General features: G+C 43.0%; 1 protein-coding gene across 4 annotated transcripts in view; it reads right to left on the reverse strand.

The window, feature by feature from the left end:
- cadm1a (cell adhesion molecule 1a) overlaps positions 1-21,789 on the reverse strand; it is a 277,211-nt gene extending 255,422 nt beyond the window's left edge. For 3 of the 4 annotated variants that reach the window (XM_061248849.1, XM_061248848.1, XM_061248846.1), the window contains exon 1: positions 21,660-21,789. In XM_061248849.1, coding sequence (XP_061104833.1) covers positions 21,660-21,735 — 76 coding nt within the window. In that variant the 5' untranslated portion in view covers positions 21,736-21,789. The remainder of the gene's footprint in view (positions 1-21,659) is intronic. The other variant, XM_061248847.1, reaches the window with a different exon arrangement.
- Positions 21,790-22,048: the final 259 nt, after the last annotated feature.

Consider the following 22,048-nt stretch of genomic DNA (forward strand, 5'->3'; position numbering starts at 1 on the left):
CCCTCCCCGAGGTGCGCCACCGATTTCTCAGAACACAATGGGTGATGAGTCATCGGGGACGGGGGTGGCCATGCGCCTCACACAGGTGGGCTACAGACGCCAATTAAACAAGCCGGCAGGTCCGGCTCTCTGCACTCCTCTCCTGCAGCGTTATTATGCTTCAGGTTTCAATGCAGCACGAGCCACTCAAATCCCAAATTAAGAAACAGAAACCTGAAAATTATTTCATTAAATTCCCACCCTTACGAATCGGTCATTTAAAAAATGGAAGCAGAGCAGCTAATGACTGGTACTGGATGATGGCGCTGAGCAGGTGAACAGCGCGATTAGCATGAACAATACAAAGCAAAACTAAAGCCCTCGGGTTTGAACACAACCTCAAAGACCAAGAAACGAGCACTTGACGCAAAGTAGTAACCGTTCGCATGGGTACCGACACAACCGCGAGAGCTGAAATGGATTTAATGGGTTGTACTGGATTTAAAACCTAAAAACGGGACAGAGAGGCGGGTGGCACGCGCCTTCCGGTGTTCTTAAATGTACGATTGGCTGTGATCTGGCACAAGGCAGCTGCTGATCTCCCCCCCCCCCCCCATTAACTGTTCATCAATGTTGCATGGCTCCAGCTCTTCTGCCCCAGAGAACTCGGGATCGAGGCCTTGCGGTCCGCAACCCGGCGCAACTTCACAGCCTCCGAGGGCAGGGGCTTTAAAGCGGGCCTACATTATCTGCTCATTAACGAGCTCCAGTAAATCTACGCCGGAACCTTCCGCACAGATGCGTTCCCCCACCCGTCCTCAAACACTCCTCAGATGGGAGCATCGCCTCAGCTACCATCTGCTGAAACAGCATAAAGGACCGCAGTGCATTATTTAGCAATTAGAGACAGCCTTATTGAGACAGGGACAAATTTAATGATCTATAAATTCACTTCACCCACCCCGCCCCCCCCCTTTACAGTATCGCTGTTGAGACAGATTCAGCTGGAGCAGCTCGAAAATCTTTTACACGCCGAATAAAACAAGTCTATTGACGGGACGTGGGCTTCAAACCTGCGAGCCAAGTGTGTGGGCTTTCGCTGCCGATCTGTACCACCACTGGTCTTTCACTGGCCTTTTGGGATCCAGTCTGGGAAAGGTCATTTGGGCAGAAAGGCCACATTGTCCGTGTTGGGTGCGCAGTAAGAGACCAGGCATGTTCACTGCGACCAGGCAGGGCTGAACCTCTGCCAAGTGCACGTGGATTACATTTTATTCGCTTTTTTTTCTCTCAGGAAGTACTCAAAACAAATCTCCAGTCGCCAAACAATCGCTCAAAGAGAACCACCCAAACCGCTCGGGCGTAATTTTTGTTCCGAGCGTATTCGTTCTCAGGTTCCCATGAACATTGGCACTGCGGTGGTTGCGGGCTGTTTGGAGTGCAGTTTCTATTCCCTCCACAGCCCGTAAGAGTGGCACTGTGTCAGGAGCTATTAAGTCTACAGACGGCATGAAATTTTGATATCAACACAACCTACAGCATGAATAAACCATGATTTCATTGGGGGATGAGAAGTTGTTTGGCTCCGGTAATGATGCCATAAGGAATAATCCTCTTGCGTCAAGAAACCTGCCCACTGTTCAGACGGCACAGAAAAGGAACCTAAAAATAGTGCGGAGGCTGCCTACCCGACGCAAGCCATCCAATGTTTAGCCATGGCTTCCAGAACAACTCCAACAGGTACCTACATCCTCCCACAAGCAAACGCTTTTCTCATTTCACAGCTGAAATGAAACGGGGGGGGGGGGGGGGGGGGGAATTGAGCAAAATCAAATTTTGACTTAATTATCCAAACAGCTTCATGAATGGGAGCGGCGCGGGTTCTCGCCAGGGGAAGGCGGACCGTGTCCGGTGTCGCCGTTTTCCCACCGTGGCGCTGATGATCGAGTGACCGACCGAGGAGCGGAATGAGAACCATGTGCGCCTCGGCAAAAGAAGGAGCTCACGCACCTGCCTGCCCCTTTCCCCTCCGCGTTCTCTTAGCAACGAGTCGGGCCGCAGAACCCTGCACGAGTCGCTCACGAAATGGGGCCTGGGTCCCGTCTCTCGCCTCCTTGCCAACGTTGGTTTGGCACGGCTCACAAGACCGGGCCCACCCTGCTCGCCTCTCCTCTACAGCGATGGCGTCCAAGACTGTCTGGCCAAGTCCCAGCCTTCAAACCTCAAAGGCATGTAAGAAACACACAGTCACGCATGCACACCACATACACCCACCACACACACCACACACACCACACACACCACACACACCACACACACCACACACACCACACACACCACACACACCACACACACATACCACACACACACATACCACACACACACATACCACACACACACATACCACACACACACATACCACAAACACCCACACCCTTGCTTACATAATAAATTCTAAATAAAACAGATATTGATGAAAATGCCTATATTTAGGCCTGCGGAGATGAAGAGAAAACAGATTTCCTACTCCCCTGCCTCCGTGAGCGTGTTTTAACTTGCTTTGTGCTATTCTGGAGTGTGTCTCCTCTGACTGTTTTCAAAGATGACCCCAGCCCTCCCATAATCCCAGTAAGTGGGACAGCGAGCAGACCGGCCAGAGAAACGGGTATGAAAAGGAGTCCGCAGGGTTAAATGCCTCATTTCCATGGATATCTGGGCACCCAGGCAGCAGAAAGAGCCCGCTATGGCATCCATTAACTTGATTGATATTTCAGCAAAGGTAATATGCTGATGCTGACGGAGGGAAACTAGCAGCTTGGTGAAAACATACCTTTCCCAAACACAAGTGAAAGCTCCATTTGGTCTGCTTAATGAGAGCAAATGGCATATTTTCCCCCCAACAGGACTCCCAAATTACTCACGCTTCCTTTGCTTCTTGGCCTGACCCTCAGTCTATTAGACATACAGGAACTGAGCTGTTGGGTGGTGTGCAGACCTTAAGCATATGTTCCACAGCGAAATGACGTCCTGGCTGTGTCCGTGCCTATCGGCCTGAGAGAACACAGGACAGCGCATGACTGCCCAGTGGGGCTATAGCTCTGAGCAGAGACGTTTTGGACTGAAGGATATCGCCACCTTGTCACAGAAGGTACTGAATACATGTACAATAAGGGGGGACGACAAAACGCAGTTGGAAATGCGGGCCGACAGTGAAACCTACAGCAGGAAACCCTCGTTCCGCCACGCTGACTTTGTGGCGGCTCGACTTCTGCTTTTTTTTTTTTTTGGGGAGGGGAGAAAATGCTGACGCTCTGACGACCGAAGAAATGAGACATACAAGAAACGAGCCATTCAAAACAGACCATCTTCAAAACTAATGTAGAGGAATGGCTTTAATTGCTCAGAACGAAAGTCATAAAGTGCGCCGCTCGGCGAAAGCACAGCAATCCCTTCTGATACTGACATTCAGCCATCAACCCAGAGCGTAGCGCGTAGTGCTTCTTCTGAGGGAGGGAGGGGGGTTATAACACAATGCAGCCAGCCAGGCAGAGAGACAAGAAAATGCACTTAAAGCTGAACTTCTCTTCAGCCTCCAGTATCCAAAGTCCTGGCAAGAGCAGTCGTCTTTGCAGCATTAGTCAACCTTGAAAACACAGCAACAGAAATATCAAGCCTGCCTGATACCGTGCTTTCAGCGCTATATATATGAAAGGCATTTACAGCATCTCCCGAGATAGAAATCTGAACAGCAGAGTCAAATAAAATTAAATGCATGGTGTTCAATTCCTTTCACTGTGCCTACATTTCAGAGCACAATGTCTTCCGTGCCTCCCCCTCTACAACTGGACTCGCCACAGGATAACAAACGGGGTCAGCAGAACAATCATACATTTTGCTACCCAGATTCATCATTTCCTGCCAGAAGGACAAAATCTCAATACAGGCAAACACCTGTACGAAATGTGCAGAAATGGAACAAGGAATAGAAAATGGAACACATTTGACATTGTATGGCTTTTTTGCTTTAGCCAACTATCATATTTGAGAGAACATGGTCCACGTTCACCGTGGATAAAGACTGAATGATTTCCCCATTCGAAGTTCAGAAAGACGTTTCACTACTATTGAATCATCGTTAATTTTCAATTCATCAATACTTGTCCAAAAGAATGACTGGCTGAGAATTCTTCATCCCTTTCACTGGATAAATGAAGACCTTCCATGTGTGCTCCTGAAAGAGCAGCAAGAGTATGTATAGTGGCCTTGAAGGCCTGAAGTGAACCCACAAAATGAACTATTCAAATGCAGACTCACGCAAACTTTCGGCACATTTTAGTTGCCGAAGAACAGTTTTACTGGTCCGATGATTGACCACTATGGGCTGCACTGACAATGCCACAGAAGCACCAGAACAAAAGTGCAAAACATGGGGAAGAAACACAGATCCGTTGTCAGAAACATTGCATCTCACACCGATATTGTGGGAAATGCTGCAATATGGCTAAGATTGTATAGGCTTGTACTGTACAGCATGATGCAATGCTGAGAAATCTAATAAAGTATGGAAATGCTTACTTGCATTACCATGGCGTACAACTTGTATCAGGGATATGAGCACGGATATTAGCATAGATGAAAGCTGAAAGGAAACCAAACACACAGGTAGCCTGAAAAGGACGAACTTGAGCAGGGAAGGCATTTGCATGGAGTTGAGCCACAATTCACAATTTAAGCAGAGTTACGGACCAGAAACCACTTCGAAGAAGGGAGGACGGGAAGACAATATTAAAACCAATCTTCGACGAATCTATCAGCGGGATGTAAAAGCGGTCAGATTTGTTACTGAACCATGACTCGTTCCTAGCGCATCGTTTTGCTTCCGAGCCCCTGAATGCGACCCGCTGGCTGGGAGTGAAAACTCAAGTAGAATGGTAAAGAGACGAGGCTGTGCATTCAAAATTCATGTCATTTAGGGCCGAATTAAAAGCTGGTCCTGGCCCCAGTTCAGTCGGGTTTATTGGGGCCTATTTTTAGACCACGAATTTAAAGGAGAGAAATTACCCAGAATGACTAGCCCTGAAAAGAAGTCCACACACAAATATAAATGCCTGCATAGCTAATGTTGCTGAAAATATCAAAATAATCATAATTCAGCAATCAATGCAATAGCTCCAAGAAAGGTTTTGAAATCATCCCACATTAAAACTCCACACTGGGATTGTGGCATCTAATGGCAGGGCACCATTTTGTAATTCCTACTTCAAGTTAAGACCACAGGGACAGAATTAGACAGAAGATACCTTTTTTTGTAGATGGGATTAGAGCCCTAATTGGGACCATTTCTCATTCTGTTTTTTTTTTTGTTTTGTTTTTTTCTTTCCTTGGGAGGTTTGGAAAAACTTCTTCAGTGCTTGCTCTGTATTTATAGCCATCAACAGCATTGGTGCCAGGGATGTTCAATGCAGCAACAGTGCAGTCTTCGGTGCTGCAGCAACAGTGCAGTCTTTGGTGCCTGCTTTCTAGTCAGCTTATTTGCATACATTTCCTTCATTCTCCCCACTCAGAGGCTGAACCCGATTTCACTCGAGCCCTAGTACAGTAAATCTGGGCAGAAACCCAACTGCGTCTGTTGACTTTCCCTCCCAATTATTCTGTTCTTCCTTGTCTTTTTTTTCCTTCTTTAATCCACATTCTGGGTCCTGAGCTTTAATCCACCCCAAAGCTACAGTCATTTCCTCCTTGCTTGACCCAGAAATAAGGCGAATTTTCAATCAGTGCCTTCTGTTTTGCTACCAGGGTAGGACAACTCCCTGTGACCTGAAAAAATAAAAAATTTAAAAAATAAATGCAATACCAGATGGCCTCCATAACCAGGTCTCTGGCAAAAATGTGTCTGGTTGCTTCACGGCAGGGGGGGCCAGGAAATGCCACCCCCCACCACGTTAGAGATTGGGACGTCCAGACAGAAAGGGAGGCAGGATCAAGCTCTGTATAGCTGGGTAGACCGCACCCCTCCAGGTTCACTGGTGGGCTTACTCTTCAGAAATCTCCCTAACGGTCCCCGTATTTCACATGCTCTGGGATCTCACCGCCGTGATAATAAGACATGCTTGGGATAGCAATAAGCGGATTAAAGTCCAAGTGGACCAAGTTTGTTTCCACTGGTTACCACTCTACGACACAGAGTTTAGATGTCCAATGAGCCCTTTCTCTCCCATTTTCCATTTAGCAAAATATCCCGGTATATTATTGATATTAATTTCTGTCACGCTGCTTCCCGCTGCCAATTATTTTATTCTCGCAAAAAGCGGTGAACAGGGGCTGCTGGGTGGCTCATCCTGTCAAGCCGCAGTGCATGGATGGGACCCACAGTCCTGGACTGAATCCCGACACTGACAAGTGCCAGTTCTGACAGAGGGGGTCGGATGCAAGGCGTAATTGGCCGTAGCATCGACCATGGTTAGGGACGGTTCAGTCAGCCAGGAACCATGACTGGTCGCCGTCTGTGGCTGTGTTCCGTTATGCAGAGTGCCTAAGTGTACATCCAGGGATTTAAGTGTGAACTTGATGATTGCATAGTTGTGGTTAGGAACGCACTTATGACAAAAAACATGGCGACCACACTCGCTATGAAAGTATACACAATGGCTCTTATCGGATCACAAGTTTGACTACCCTGTTGGATTTGTAGCGCTGATTGCAGCACGAGCACAGTCATGTACAATTGGGCAGCTCAAATAGGGTAGAAAAGGTTGGAAATTTATCTACTTGGTTGTTTTTTTTTGTTGTTTGGTTTGTCTAGTGAATAGGACATAATACAATGAACAGGGAATCATTTAATCCCAATAGCTCCACTTGACATATGGGATTCTTTATGCACTTCTGTGCACTGCTCAGAGCAATCACCCGTTTGTATAGTTTAACTGTGCATTATTTAAACCACGCTAAAAGAGAAAACATGCAGAGGAGCACAGGAAACGCGTGAGGAGAGCGTCCAGAGAGCTTACGTCCAGTAGCCCGACGGCACACTGACTGTAGTCTCAGTGCACAAACGTGCGCGGCTCGCACACTACACCACGGGCAAAAGCAGTCCGTAGGATTGCCTTCAGCAAGCGAGGAGCAGAGTGAGAGACAGGGAGCCCGCAAATGAGCTAAACCGCAGACACAGCTAACGTTTCCTCAGAGCTGACCGATGACGGAAACGTCAGTCGTCTCAGTGCCGCGCTCATTCCGGGGGACGTACCGGTCTTGGAGACGCTCTCTGAACGACAGGACCAACGCGGGCGGGGATCCCTGTCTGGCCGGCGGTGCGTTTGATAATCACTGTACTGTGTAGGTTAGCGGTGCTCACAGAGGACATCAGCGGGAAAAGGCAAACGCTCCCCAGTGCCAAATTAAGTTTGTTCAGTGTAAAAGGACATCTGCCAAGTGCCAACTCGGTTCGCAATAATAAAAAAAAAACCCGGGTGTCGTGAGACACCTGACAATTTCCCTTGCGCGCCACACGTTGGGTTGTGACAAACGACAGCTACATTTAAACGTAGCGCTCCGGAAAGGCAAGTGTAGAACACGTTATACTGCAGTATGTCGCCTCTACAATATAAAGGGGGACCAAGCTCACGTCTCCTGCAGCTTTTTCATTTGTCGCGAGCCGGTTTGCAGACACTGGGAAAGTTGTAACGTAACATCTCGAGACCCCCTCTGTACGAGCTTCTCCCACAGCATTCTGGGCCTTTGTGGACCCCCGGGAGATTACCGCCCGACCTCCTTTCACAATAAAACAGAAAACAACGCAACATAAGACGGGACGAGGTTTGAGAGGAACCTTCTGGAACCGGTCCAGAAACAGATTCTGTGTCGTTGGCTCTCCTTCTCCGATTAGGGGACGGCTTTTCTTCCGTGTTTTCCCTTTTGAAGTGGGGAGCCGACACAATAAACGAAGTGGGGATGAATTCTAATGGGGCCCTGGAAGAAAAAAAAGAAAAAAAACCCGAAGTGTGCCTCGCGTGCAAAAAATGCAAATCCCAAATAAAGAAATGGAATTACAATTTGTAATCCATTCACATTTCCGGGGCTCGGCGAACAACAAAATGACAGAGGAAAGAAAGGCGCACAAGGCACTTACAAATTCTTTAATGACTCAACTTGCACGCCTGAAGACTGCACGCGCATTCATCCCATTGTGCCCGAGGTGGCTCTGGCTTTCAGCCTCAAAAGGCACTGTGAGCAATAGGATCCGGAACAATGAGCACCATAAAGAGAGGAATTGTTCATCAGAAAGAGGGGAGAAGAAAAAAAACCACGACTTCCAAGTCATTTAATGTCTTAAATGCTTCCAACATGCTGAATCCCCCCACCCCCCCCCCCACCCCCAAAAAAGTCAAGCACCAGCAATTATCGACAGAGGCGCAACACTGGCTACATTCTCATGAGCAAAAGCTACTGTGGCGTTCCCTCGCACATAAAGAGTGCCTGCAAGACCTTAAATGAACTTACAATACAAAGACATTTTCAATCGGCTTACAATTTGTCAAATCTTTGAGAGCACATTTTCAAATCATTCTAAGCACATTTTATCCAGTGCGTTACCTCTTCCAAGCGCTCGCTATAGTAACAATGCTCGAAACAGTAAAGGGCTGAACACTCAACTAAGACTATGATGCAGCAACCCGTTTCCTCTGCACCTGATCTTACGCTCGTGAAGCAAGGCTTGAAGGACCCAGGAATTGGAAGTCACGAGGCCTCGCTCTCCTAGAATCCAGAGGAAAATCATCACTAAATTATAACAATTAAATACTTGATCTTGGAAAGGCATAGCATATTCATGCATCAATTTTGGCCAATTCAAAATGGATATCCCAACCATCTAGAAACGTAAGAAAAAGTCTAATGATTTGAAGAAATGTGAAAGTCATACAAAACCTACGCTAGTGGACAAGGTTTCCCTGAACAAGTGGGCAGTTGCAGATAGCAAATGACTGCTATATATAAAAACAGTAGAAATGTGTGTATAATGCAAATGAATTAATAATGAATAAATACATGCATGCACATAATAGAAAATACTGGAACGGTTATAGAACCACAGTTAAGCGTGCATGTCAGCCATTTAAATGACCACAGAGTTTGTTTCTTTCATCAACTTACTGATTGCTCAGCAGTGCAGAAATGGACTAACTTTCTAAGCTCGTAATCCTTTACTACAGACAGAATGCAATATAATTTGATGACAGCTCATGAAGAACTGTATTAGCTTTGAGCCAGTCAGACAAAACAAGCCAGTGTGGAAGAGGCCCATGGGAGAAGGGCTCAGGTACTGCCGTTTCATCAAGCGGCAACGCAACGCTGCTGGGACTTAGAGTCTGCAATTAAAGAGGCACTCCACCAAAGGAAACTACAATCTGCTGCGTCTTCTCCCGTAGCAACGCCTTCAATCGCAGGCCTGTAAATAAAAATAAAATAAAAATATATATATACATATGATGAAGGTATCAAGGTCTCCAGCGTTCTGCACTCGGCTGTCAGAAGTTGCTCAAAACTACCCAGGAGGTGACTGAAATGGACTGTCAAATGACCCCCAGAGGCCTATGACAGAGCTTCTGGATCCTAGCTGGGCAGCAATTCCAGCAATACCAGCTTCTGTGATATTAACTCTCTAAAATATTAACAACTTCAATTGCAATAGGTGGTACTTGACATATTTCGTATCAGTCCATACGAGGACCTGCTGTATTACGTTCACTGAAGCCAAGCAGGCAAACATTAGTCAATGTTGGTTGACTGATACTTTGCCTCGCAGCAAACCAGCTTGCGAGCTCCACCGCAACAGTAAGCAAAAACTGAACAGGAGTCTTATACAAAAGGAAGAATTTATAACAGCAGTGTGCCTCGCGAGAGGACGGCTCACACGTCACAGAGTCAGACTCTGCAGAGATGGCAGTTGCACATTAGATTGATGGTGATTTTATGGGCACAAAAAAAATAAAAATAGAAATAAAAATAAAAAAAACTGTGGAGATTATAGAGTGTGATTTCATTCTTTGACTGAAAGGGGCCCTTCTTTGTGTGGCACCACAGGGCTGGTTAGCTAGCCATGACTGGGCTAAAGCTGACACTGAGTGGCTGGGACATGCCTGCCTGCATGCATCATGACGCACTACAAACAGCATAAACACCACCCTCCCAAAGAAACCCTGTGGTGCTAAGTGGTAGCATGACTTTATTTACCCACAGGCCTCTCCAAAGCAACAGTAAACACCATTTAAACATTTTATTTTTAAACTGTTGACCGTCATGTTGCCGTGTTGAAAACCTTTCAAGGTATCTGTGTATTTTTATTTTATTTTTATTTTTTTGCCACTGCCTAGTTTACCCAGTACTCTTGATTGCAGTGGGTTACTTGCAAAGACATTTCTCTGATTGTCCCTCTTTGACAAGCTGAGTACACACAAGCACTCCTGCACAGATCTACACAGTCATTTTATCACCTGTGCATGACCTATAAAACAGCCCATTTTCACCTTGCTCATCTTGAAACCATTCCCACTCCTCAAAATTCAAGCACAAAATGGCCACACCATCCTTGGATGAGAGCTCTCCAGAATCCGTTTTTGCCCAAGACAGACATGGGCTTTATCTATAGTTCGGAGAGTATGCGAGGTGATGGCTAAATCACTATACTGCCAAGCTGGTTTCTAAAACAATCAATTCTGAGTTTAGTGATAAAGAGGCAGGCTAACATCCATACCAGGCAATTTCAAATTGACAGTTACTTCTATCTGAAAAGATGTTTCCAGTATAATGAGTTCTTAAAAGTTCTCAGAATCTCTAGTTCCAAGAAGTCCATTAAAGTTCAGTTCAAAGCAATTCAATAAAGCCTATGCATACAATCACCGGGCACAGGCCTGCCAACAGCCAACGTCCACAAAAAGAGAAGAATTTGCCATTAAAATTGTGCAGATGGGCATCACACAAACAATTTTCTACTTAAAATTATCTAAAAAAACAAGAGAAGTAAACAAAGGACTTGAGAAAAGGGCAGGCAGCTACAAGGCACCCGAGACGACTCAAGACCATGGCGTGATCATCACTGTTTTTGAAAGAACCTAACACTGCTTTCAACTCACTCCTGGAGCGGCAAACGCCGCCTCCGGATTATATCCTATTGAAAAACAGCAGTCACCGTCTAAACGAGGTAAAGATGTTCACTTTGAAATTAAATGATTGACCTTCATCGCGAGACATGCAAGGATGTTGTACAGTGCTTGAGGAAGATGAAAGCAGAGCCAATGAATCATTGTAATCTCTCCTTAATTGGAAATAATTATTATACAAGAGACATATGATGTATGGAGAACAGCAATTCTGTCTGCAGTGCTGACTTCACGCATGAGGGAGGGGGAGATGGGTGGGAGGGGGGTAGTGGCGCAGAATTCAATTCCCCAGTTCATTAACTACCTGCTGCATAGGTCTAAACCCTTCGTTAATAAGATGGTTTCAATTTCCTGCTAATGTCAAGGTATATTTCAGTAATGACTGATCGTATTTACTTGTAAGTAAGTGAAGTGTAAACTACTTCCATTTCACATTGCAGCCTTTTTCCACTGAAATGGATCCTGAATTTCTAAGGAAAAATGGCCATAACAGAAAGACCTAGCCTATCTGGGGCAATTCAAATTACGACCATCACTTACAAAATGAAGTTGAACGGGATTTTTGGAAAATGAAAGCATTTGCCGTTCATTGAACTATTGCTCATAATCACATACGAATGCATTTTGGCACTTCACAGTGCTTGGCGGGATCAGGCAATAATTCATGTGTAGATTGAATACTTCTTAACATTAAGAGAAATTAAAAGGGGCAGAAAAAGAATTAAGTCGTTTACTAAGGCTAACAAGTCACTGAGTGAAATTAGTTTCATATTAGTCTAGTTTAAAGGGGGAAGAAACTGCAAAATGGCAATGATATTTTTGCAAACATGAAGGGATGATCGCAATAACCTTGAAAGTGAACTAAACAAGTTACAAAATCTTGAAGAATGTGCACAAAGGCAGACCATCTAGGGCTTTTGTGGAATAAAGAGTCTCTTGTTTGATTCTTTTACATTACAAAGAACGGTCTTATATTAATTGTTGAACAAAACAGATTATTCTGTTGTTTCAATTCTAGCTCAAAGGCAAAAAGTGCAGGGAAAAAAAGAAATAAATGGCATTTCACCTGGACATAAAGAACCATTTTGCATTTACCCCAAGCAATGTGCATCATTTGGGTTTCCAAAAGCATGAATATAAGCCCTTGTCCCTGTTTGCAAAGACAGATTTGTTTTGAATCATTTGCACTTCTTAGACGAAGGCAATCTCTTAGTCAAAAAGGAAAATCAGTCTTCTCCTAATTCAGATGGATCAAACATTGAAAAAATGAAGATATCAGGCAGCAGGTTGTTCCAATCTTGTCAAAAAATAAAATTTGGAGCCTACCAGTTTCAGAACGAGTGATGCTAAAAAGGGAAGAGTCTTGCAGATATGGAATAATGAAGATGTAATCCCAAACTAAATTTAGAAAACCGCTTGAATGGCATGAGGGAAAAAAATACATATGCTTAGCAAGTCTATCACCCATTTAGGTCAACAGAAACTGTGAAAATATAAGTCTACTCCTACATCTATAAAGATTTAGACATATCATCTGCCACAACGGCAATAGTGAAAACACAAAACAAATTATTTCTCATGGCAAAGTCACAGTTAAAATTTTTTTCCTGGAATAGGCATGACAATATTTATTGAGATATTCACAGAGAGATACTTGATCTATTTAGCACAATTCTGAAGATAAGCCCAAATTTAAAAATAAATAAACATTTGGTTCTCAAAGACTGCACTGATTTGATTTCAAGTCTAGTATACCTTAGAGAGCACTGCTGAAAATATACAGCATAAGTTACAACTTATGTAACTTACTACAAAGTTTCTGGGACAAACATTGTTTTTATAATGTCAATTCCTGTGATTCTATGACATACACACTGACAAAAAAAAATGATGATATTACCAAGATCAAAGGCACAGCTAAAAATGAGAAAACAACTCAGGCCATACCACAGACTGAACGGCTTTAATGCAATGGCACAAACCTCTCACAAAAAACTTCAAGAATGTCCCATGGGCATACGGGAAAAAGGTATCTTCAGTTCAGTCACATTGGCCTTTCAAACCGACACACAATGATTCAACTACATTAAAAACCCTCATGTTTTTATTGAATGGGAAATAAAGGTATGCTGCATTGTAATATTATCAGAACTGGAAAAAAAAAAAAGAAAAAAGTCAGCTAATGTAGCCTAAATTTATTCAGTCTGAAAACCTTTTTACATTTACTAGACAGTGTGCACTACTTTACAATACCAAAAACCTGACTAATGAACAACACAAAAACAAGTGCACAGTTCCATCTCCAAGATTAGGCTACAGCCTCTGGAAGATGAAAAATGCATCAATGAGAAATCTGACGTTAAACAGTTCATTGTTGAAAGCGAAGCGACGCCAATCGAAATCCATTAAAAATATGGACTGTACATTTTTACGCATTTTACGAAATATAGGCCCAATGCAACAGCATTAGCATGGAAACCCATATTAAAAAAGGAGCCCACAAAACAGCAATGCTTTGCACTTTACAACTGAGAAATGAAAATAATACTCTTATGTGTCGTCATCCCTTCAGGCCCCAGGAAATGGCTGGCAAAGCAACTCATCAACACTACGGCAAACTGGCAAAGTCCAGCCATAATCCCAAAATCCCAAAAAGGAAAAATAATTTAGCGGATTAGCCATTACCTCACCCATTTGTGGGGGGCATTAAGTCTGGCCGGCTAGTGGAGCCCAACACATGTCATGCAGTTTTAGATTACTGGGAGGGTGGGGGGGGGGGGGTTATCCCCTCTAAAGGCACCCCTGTGAATAATCCACAATCTACAAAACCCACACAAAGAAATAATAAGAAATCACTATATACTGCACAAAGGGAAATTCTTGCTGTCAGTTGAGTTTTTCCTCCGGTTGACCTTAATTAAATAATGCAAGTTTGCTTCATACAGTCACATATTTGCAATTCGGTGGTAGAAATGACTCCCAACTGCATTGCTGCTCAATCCACTCCTCATACAGGGATCAGGCTGAAGCCATATTCGAATGGGATTAGTTTCGCAGGGGGAGGCAATGTCTGTAATTTTAGCCGCGTCCGAATACACCATCTCAGTGATTTGGAAAAACAATTCCACGTAAAACTAGTCCAGTCCAAATAGACATTTCTGGCGGGAAAGGTATTGTTTTGATTAAGTCCCAACGTCTGATACATTCTTTACACGGAAGTCACGGTAGGCTTCCTTTAATCAGGGATTTTTGTTGCAAACCTCTTAAATACCCTACTGCTTCCAAATGGAAAGGTCATGTGGTTTTTCTTTTGCTTTTTTTGGGTTTTTTTTATTTTTATTATTGTTGGTCACGGTGTTCACTCCACACTGTAAGAATACCCAAGGTCTCCTCTCTACTCCAATTGCGGGTTTTCTTCGCTCAGGAAGCCAGCTTGTTTGTTTTGCCAGTCAAGCACGTAAAGTTGCAGAAGCTACGTGGTGATGACAATGCCGGCCAGGCCAACTAACCACTCCCATCTCTGCCATTTTGGAGACCGATTACAGAGATCTCTCATCCCGTCTGAATCAGTCATTCATATTCCAGATGTCCTGTGATAACAATTACTTTATACACATTGTCTGAAAAACCAATCCCGTCCGAATAGGGCTTAAGGCACAGAGAGGAAAGGCAGGACTGAGGCGCACATGGTGAGACCTGTAATGGCTGAAACTCCAGCCCAATGGTGCAGCGTCTGCATTTTGAAATATGTCTTGAATCAGGTACCTGGCAGCTGCATCTTATATAAATATGGCATACTCCCCAAAAAGTGAAACGACAAGGTGAAGCTGAACCGCAGGATTTATGCTAATGTTGGGAAATGTAAACGACTCCATCATATACAGTTGGGCGGAATCGGAACATCCCAGAATTCGAAAGAAAGAGGAAAAACATGGCATTTGCTTTCCTCTTCTTACCAGAGGATGTATTGACAAATGGCTCAATGAAGCAACGGTGAGGGTAAACAAATGCATAATTGTATGCATCATTGTATTTGTTATTAATTCCAACCCACTGTTAAATGTGAATCAATGCAAGCCTTTTTCCATTTAAGACTAGATTACTTTAAATAACCTCCCGCTCAAAAGGTATTAGCAATTCAACACCATCTGTTAAAATCCAAGCTAGCCATTGGAAATAATATGAACAAAAAAACCAAGATTAGTGACTGCTTAGAAGAAGGGTTTTAAAAATGCTGAGGAGGAGAAATTTTTGTTTTGTTTTTTTACCAACTCGCATAGTAAACCATCTGAAATTTCTGATGATCCATCACACCTTGAACATATTAACTCAACTTGGTTTTTTTGTTCTTTTTTCTAACATAGCAGGGACTCTTCTGTTGGGAGAACTATGTGGGTAGTTTACTCAATCATATCCTTAGGCTATTTGGTTTGATAAATGTGTATGTAATGTTAAGTTAATTCACGCTGGGTAATTCTAGCCATGTCCAAAGGCAGCTTCCCACCTAGCAACTGAACTTGCATCCTCTCCACCTGGTTGCTTACAACACTGATGCACCAATGCCCAACAATGTCCATTTTGTAACAGCACCTCCCAATAGCCCTACTGAAGCCCAGTCAGCCTAGACAATGGCACATATGTCACCGAAGTTAAGGGAAACCAAGGCAAAATGGCCAATATCCAATCCATTTCCTCTACACCACACAGTTGCTAAGTGCACAGGGACCAGATGTCTGTAAGACCACACCCCATCTGCCGCAATGAAACCTAATCCCTCAACTGAAGGTGATGTAAACACCCGGCAAAAATAAATAAAATGCATTCATCCTGTTATCAGCGCACAGATGAAACAGAGCATTAAGTAATCACAGGGTACACAAACGACTGTTTTCGGCTGCTGCCGGTGTCACAGGACACTTTAAAAGATGCATTCAGAACGTGGTGGCCCGCTTCTCTCACTCAGCCGTGCGGCACACGAACAGGTGTTTGGAAAAACGACAGCATATGCCAAAAACTGGAGAGAAGTCCACGGCTTAGCCTTACTCTTTGAAGAGCCAAGCACTTACTGAGGGGGCGGGGGTTCTGAAACACACAAAGCGTTTACAGAATCTCCCAGGAAAATGCATGTTTTCCTTAACCAAACTGTAGGCACTGCAGCACTGGACAAATCTACAATGCTTTGGCAAGTTGTCAAGGTGTGCGTACACTCAGTGGACTCAGTGGACTCAGTGGACTCAGTGGACTCAGTGGACTCAGTGGACTCAGTGGACTCAGTGGACTCAGTGGACTCAGTGGACTCAGTGGACTCAGTGGACTCAGTGGAATTATTTGCAACTTCAATAAATATGCACAAACATACCGTAAACGAAAGAATGATACTCTTATTGACATAAGCATTCTTTTCGAACATGTGAAGTGTGCTTTATTAATGATTCAATGGATTCAATGGAAAACTTTATTTATTTTTAAAAAATATTTTCCCCCCAAAAAAATTAAAAAAACAGGTTTCACAATTATTGGCACCCCTGGTTTACTACTTTGAGCCTCTTCCTATATTTTGTGATAAGGATAGAGAACATATTTGGAGGGGGTTTTTTTTGACCACTCCACCATGCAGAACTTGGTATCCTTGGGTCCTTGGGTCATTGATATCCTTGGGTTTATGAAGATGGACCCCAGTTCAGAACACCAGTTTTTGATGGAATACCAGTTTCCTCTGCATCTTGCAAACTTTCTCCAGGGGCTTAACCAATAAAGCTGCACTTTTTATACGTTTCTATTTAGTTCCAAGACTATTTCTGCCCATGTGTAAATGTAGAAACAAATAGCAATGTCATTATATCAATGTATTGATATCGCTTATTATACACTTTATCGCAAAATGACATACAAGAAACAAGACGGCCATTAAAGATGTCCTTATCGAACAGCATTGCGGATGTTCCAGCTCCTTGCATCTTTCCCCCTCTCCATTTTTCTAACATCTAATTCTGCAGCAGCTGTAGCTATTTTCAGAACCGCCTCTCTCCCCCCCTCTCCCAGGTATGCCTATGTTAGCCCTAGAATAATACATCCCCTTCACAACACCTTCCAGGTATTTTATTGTGTATCTGCATGTTAAAACAGCACTCACTCAAACCCCAACCTCAAAAAAGAAAAATATGAAAAATGAACATAAAATCTAAAAAAAAAAAAAAAAATAACATAAAAAAGTCTGTTTTTCACATATTACATGCTCGGCACAGAATAAATCTACATGGCTACATGTCATTATCATCCCCTACCTGATGGGGATGGATCGGACTCCATCTGTTTGTCAATTTGTTTGTTCGCATGGCTGTGTATCCATTATAACCCAGAAATGAATACAGCACTCACTCTTGCACGTTATTGCTGACGGACACAGCACTTCTTAAGGCAATGAAAACAGCTCTGTGATTTCTATCATATGAATAGGCCTATACATGTATTCATGGTAAAATTATACTGTACGTGCAACAACTAGGCTTAGGCCAAGTCAGCAGGAATGACATGTTACCATTTAACTTTTCAGAGATACTCGGCGGTCAGTGTGAACAGGGATGGCAGTGCAGCAGAAACCACTGTTCGCCTTAGGTGGGAGTAACACCATTAAACAAATAATGTATTTGCCACTTATTAACTAAGTACACTATGAAGACCAAAGCTAGCTAGCTAACTTAGCCATCGGACTAATAGCCTCTGTTGTAACTAAGAGTACCTCCCGCACAGCTAAATAAAAACATAGGACACAATCATAAACTTAGCTAGCTAGTTAGGAAGAACTCTTGGTCTTGAATACCATAATGTTACCTATGTTTATAACAACATTTATCGAATTGTAATGTAAACATATGTAATTTCTTTGAAAATTACTGGGAAAATTTCTGCAGAAGTCTTCTAGAATTCTACTGGGTTCTGAAGGTTTAATATTCACGGAATTTATCTCATCTAGTTTCAACTGGCGAAGCGTTTTGATAGGCGTCTACTTTATTGAGTCGTGGGTTGTTATTTCACGCACTGCAATGTTAATGCAACTGTATTTATGCCATTTATGTATTATGTATTTATGTATTTAACCTTCAAGTAATTGTCCCCCACCCACAGAAAAATCAGAGGTGGAGACACTGCATCACGGTGGGGGACCCAATACTTTTAATAGTTGCTTATTTGTTGTTTGGAACTGTTAACACAGCAGCTCACCTAGCACTTGTAATGGCTCATGAACACAATGTAGGAACAAATATTATCCACTGGTTATTCAATTTTGCTTCTCAGGCACGTTCTCTTCAGCTCATAAAATAATTAAAATAATTACACTCTGATTTTGTAAAAGCAAAAATATATAGATATTTAATCTTAAAACATAATTGACAAAATTGTTGCATTTTAATCAGCAATCAGGATCTTTTTTTTAATAATGTGCAGTGCGCACATTATCTTGTGTCGCCTAAAAACTGTTGCAAAAACTGACAATTGAATACATTGGTGAAATCAAACGGCTGAGAGCAACAGTTTAAAGTTTTAACTTCCTATTATTTCCAGCTCGACATTTTCATGATTTCTGTTACGCACATTCAAAGTCATCCTGCACCCGACGACACAATCTCATTGGAACTTCTGCTTTTTTTGAGGATTTTATTTTATTTACTTTCTACCAGTACAATATTACATTGTATATTCTGCTGTGTCTGCTTATTAAAACAGGGCTGTTCATTAATGCCGAAGGGAATAAGGGCCGAATGCAGAAACAAAATGATGCAGTATACATTAGATCCTATGCATCCACCATTTAAGTAAATCTATGTGCATAAAAACTTTCTCTGGTCAGCGTTAGATGCCAGGATGAAGAAATCAACCACAAGCACATCTTCCACACCACCACCGCCGCCACACACGCAGTTCCTGGCTTAGACCGTTATTTTAACTCCTACTGCGCCTATACCAAATCTAAAAATCCAGAAATACTGGAGTATTTTCTTTGTGTGGTTTGGGTACTCGTAAATTGCCTGGCTATTTACTTGTTTGACATTGAATCAATACTCTTTGTAGATCGTGAAAAAGTTAAAGAATGCAGCCTGGCTCCTACCTCCTGCGCAAATAATGATCGATCTTCCAATGACGTCGACCCTCGCTAGTATTCAGATTCACGTTGAAGAGCCATTTGGCACAGACAGTTCACTACGCTACCGAATAACTGACTACTGTCAAGCTGTTAGCCAAGACAACCACTGCTGGTCCTCCGATTGAGATGCTGTTCTCTCAAACCCCACTCCTCCACATGCCCGCATCCAAATTACACTAAAAATGCCGTACCGCTGCTGCAAAGCCGAAAAGATTCAATACATGTAAACAAATAGCTAGCTGTGCCCTTTAGACGAAACAATTACCGATTCCCGATAGGGCACACACTAGAGTGCGCAAACATCACTGCAAGTTACTAGTACATACCGTATGAGAATACACTGCCGCAAGCAGTGTTATTAATCTGGATAGATAGCTAACGTAGCTTGCTAACGAGATATTCAACACAATGTATGCACCGTAGCAAGCTTATATTGCGCTTGAACCTGTTGATATCTAGTGGCAAACTTCGTTTTAACCGAAACCATCATAAAACGCACGACCGCTCAATCCAAATCAGCGACAAGTGGTCGAGTGTTACCGATATAAACGATATCAAAAACGAAGTGCAACAAGCTAACATACAGTATAGTTTGCCAACACAATGCATACGGTTGGTGATAAGCCATCCCACGGCATTGCGTTTCTATTCCCCCTCTGAAACAGCAAACACTGCCCTCTTCGTCCCTCAACCCGCTATTTTCTCCTCAATGGGGCTTCACAGAAGGTAATACGGATCCATTGAATCTCACGTCGCTTCATTCTGTCCTATAACGTTATAGCTAAGAATATCGAAATGCTTATCAAGAGAACGTCTACGTATATTGCAGTGTCCTTTTCATGGCATAGACGCCGGATAACACAGGGTGAAATGGAGAAACTGTAGTGGAGACAACCAAAACTAGGAGCGAGATTTATTTTGCGTTTAAATCGGATATCACACCGAGGGCTTGTGATACGAGCTAATAACCCGTTAATTATACTAACGTTATTGACAAATCTAGCGTTAATTTACTTCATATAACAGTTAGTTACTGTCTAGGTAGCATTTGTACGACAGGTCTTACGAGTTTCCCCACTCGCGTAATTTCGGCTAAGAATGAAACAAACGCGTCGTGTGATATATAGAAAGAATGAGAATAATACCTAACATGGCATTACTAGCTAACGTTATGCGAGTAACTAATGTTATTTAGCGAGGAAGCAAATACACGAACTAATGCTAGCGGTCTAGGGTCTACGATTTTAATTTCATCCCGAGATGCAAATTAAAGATATGGAGCAGCACTGTAGACTGAGTATGTAATGTCAGTTTAATAGATAGGGAACTTCCTTGATATTAAGCCTGTTTCGTTTCCTACACAAGTAGCTAGCTAGTCTAACTAGCTATCACAACGCATTTTGCCAACAGGCGAAAACACCTCGCTAAGTGATGCGGGAACATTGTATTGCACTATTCAGCTTACATTATTTATTGGCTAGTAATACTGGTCGCCGAAACGCTAGCCACAAGATAAAACAGGGTGGCAGACAAGCATGTCGGATAAAATGAAAGGGAAACTATTACACTGGCGAACGTTAGGTAACTAGACATATTTCCATCACAGTCTTAACTAATTAACGTTTTCCCAACAGCATATTTCTGTACTCGTGACAGTTGGTCATTTTTGTTAGCGATGTAACAAAGGCTGAAAATGCTAGCTCACGCTCGCAAGCAACTACAAAAGCCCCGAGTTGGCCAGTTCTCTGAAGAGCGTCACCATCACTCATTGAGTTAACGTTAGCTTATGTAGCTATGAATCCACGCAGTTTGAAGTGTAGATTAATGATGTTAGGGACCAGTTAGTTACCCCTAAAAGGAGAAAATCTAACTTTTTCTGATTTGCATATCACATAATTGCACTTACTTAACTGGAACCACGGTTTAAAAAAACTAGCCATGAATCTGATTGGCAATAGCTAGCCAATCTAGCAGTCAACATACAGCTAACAAGCTGGACTTGCTGCAGCAGTGCTGGTGCTGGGATTTGTTCGTGGATGATTGTAGCTAGCCGAGTAGCGCGCTAGCTAGCTTGTAAGATCTGCACGAAGTTGCCACTGCCCTCCTTATGAAGTCACAAACATATTTTATTTCATGGATCCTTTAATCAATTATAGCTCTCGCTGTTAACGGTTTCAAATTCCGAGCAATAATGGACTTAAGAAGGCTATGTAGGAAAACTATCGGTTTCTTTAGTTAAGTTAATTTGTTTGGCTCAAAGCAAGCCAGCTCTGGAGCAAGTGCATCCAATGTTAGCCATCTACTATGTCTCTGTATTGCCCATACATATCCAACGAGAAAGAAGAGAAATGCGGGCTAGATGTACAATAAAATCTGTATTTTACCTTTTAGAAGAAAAGCTGCCGAAATCACGAATAAAAAGAGAGATGTAGAGAGAGATCCGCTGCCCATGCTGGCCATGTTGGACACCTGCTTCAGACTGGTGGTAGCCGTTCACCTAGCAGCAACGGGCACACGATAATGAGATGCAGAAGGGGGAGGGAGCAATACTAATATGATAGTCAAAAGAAGGCGTTGCTGTGTGAGTTGGAAAGTACAATACATTACAGCCATGTCCACATCCGTTTTAGTGCTTTGTTTTTTGGTCTGCCAAGCTTGAAAACTTTCACGATTTATCCTCGCATTGCACAAACCTAGTCCATGCTTTCCTAGTTAAATAATGGTAAATATTTTATTATCTTTAACATGTATTTCATAATAAGTCAAATATGTA

This window comes from Conger conger, chromosome 7 (genome assembly GCF_963514075.1).
Source record: "Conger conger chromosome 7, fConCon1.1, whole genome shotgun sequence".
In the NCBI taxonomy this organism is placed as follows: Eukaryota; Metazoa; Chordata; class Actinopteri; order Anguilliformes; family Congridae; genus Conger; species Conger conger.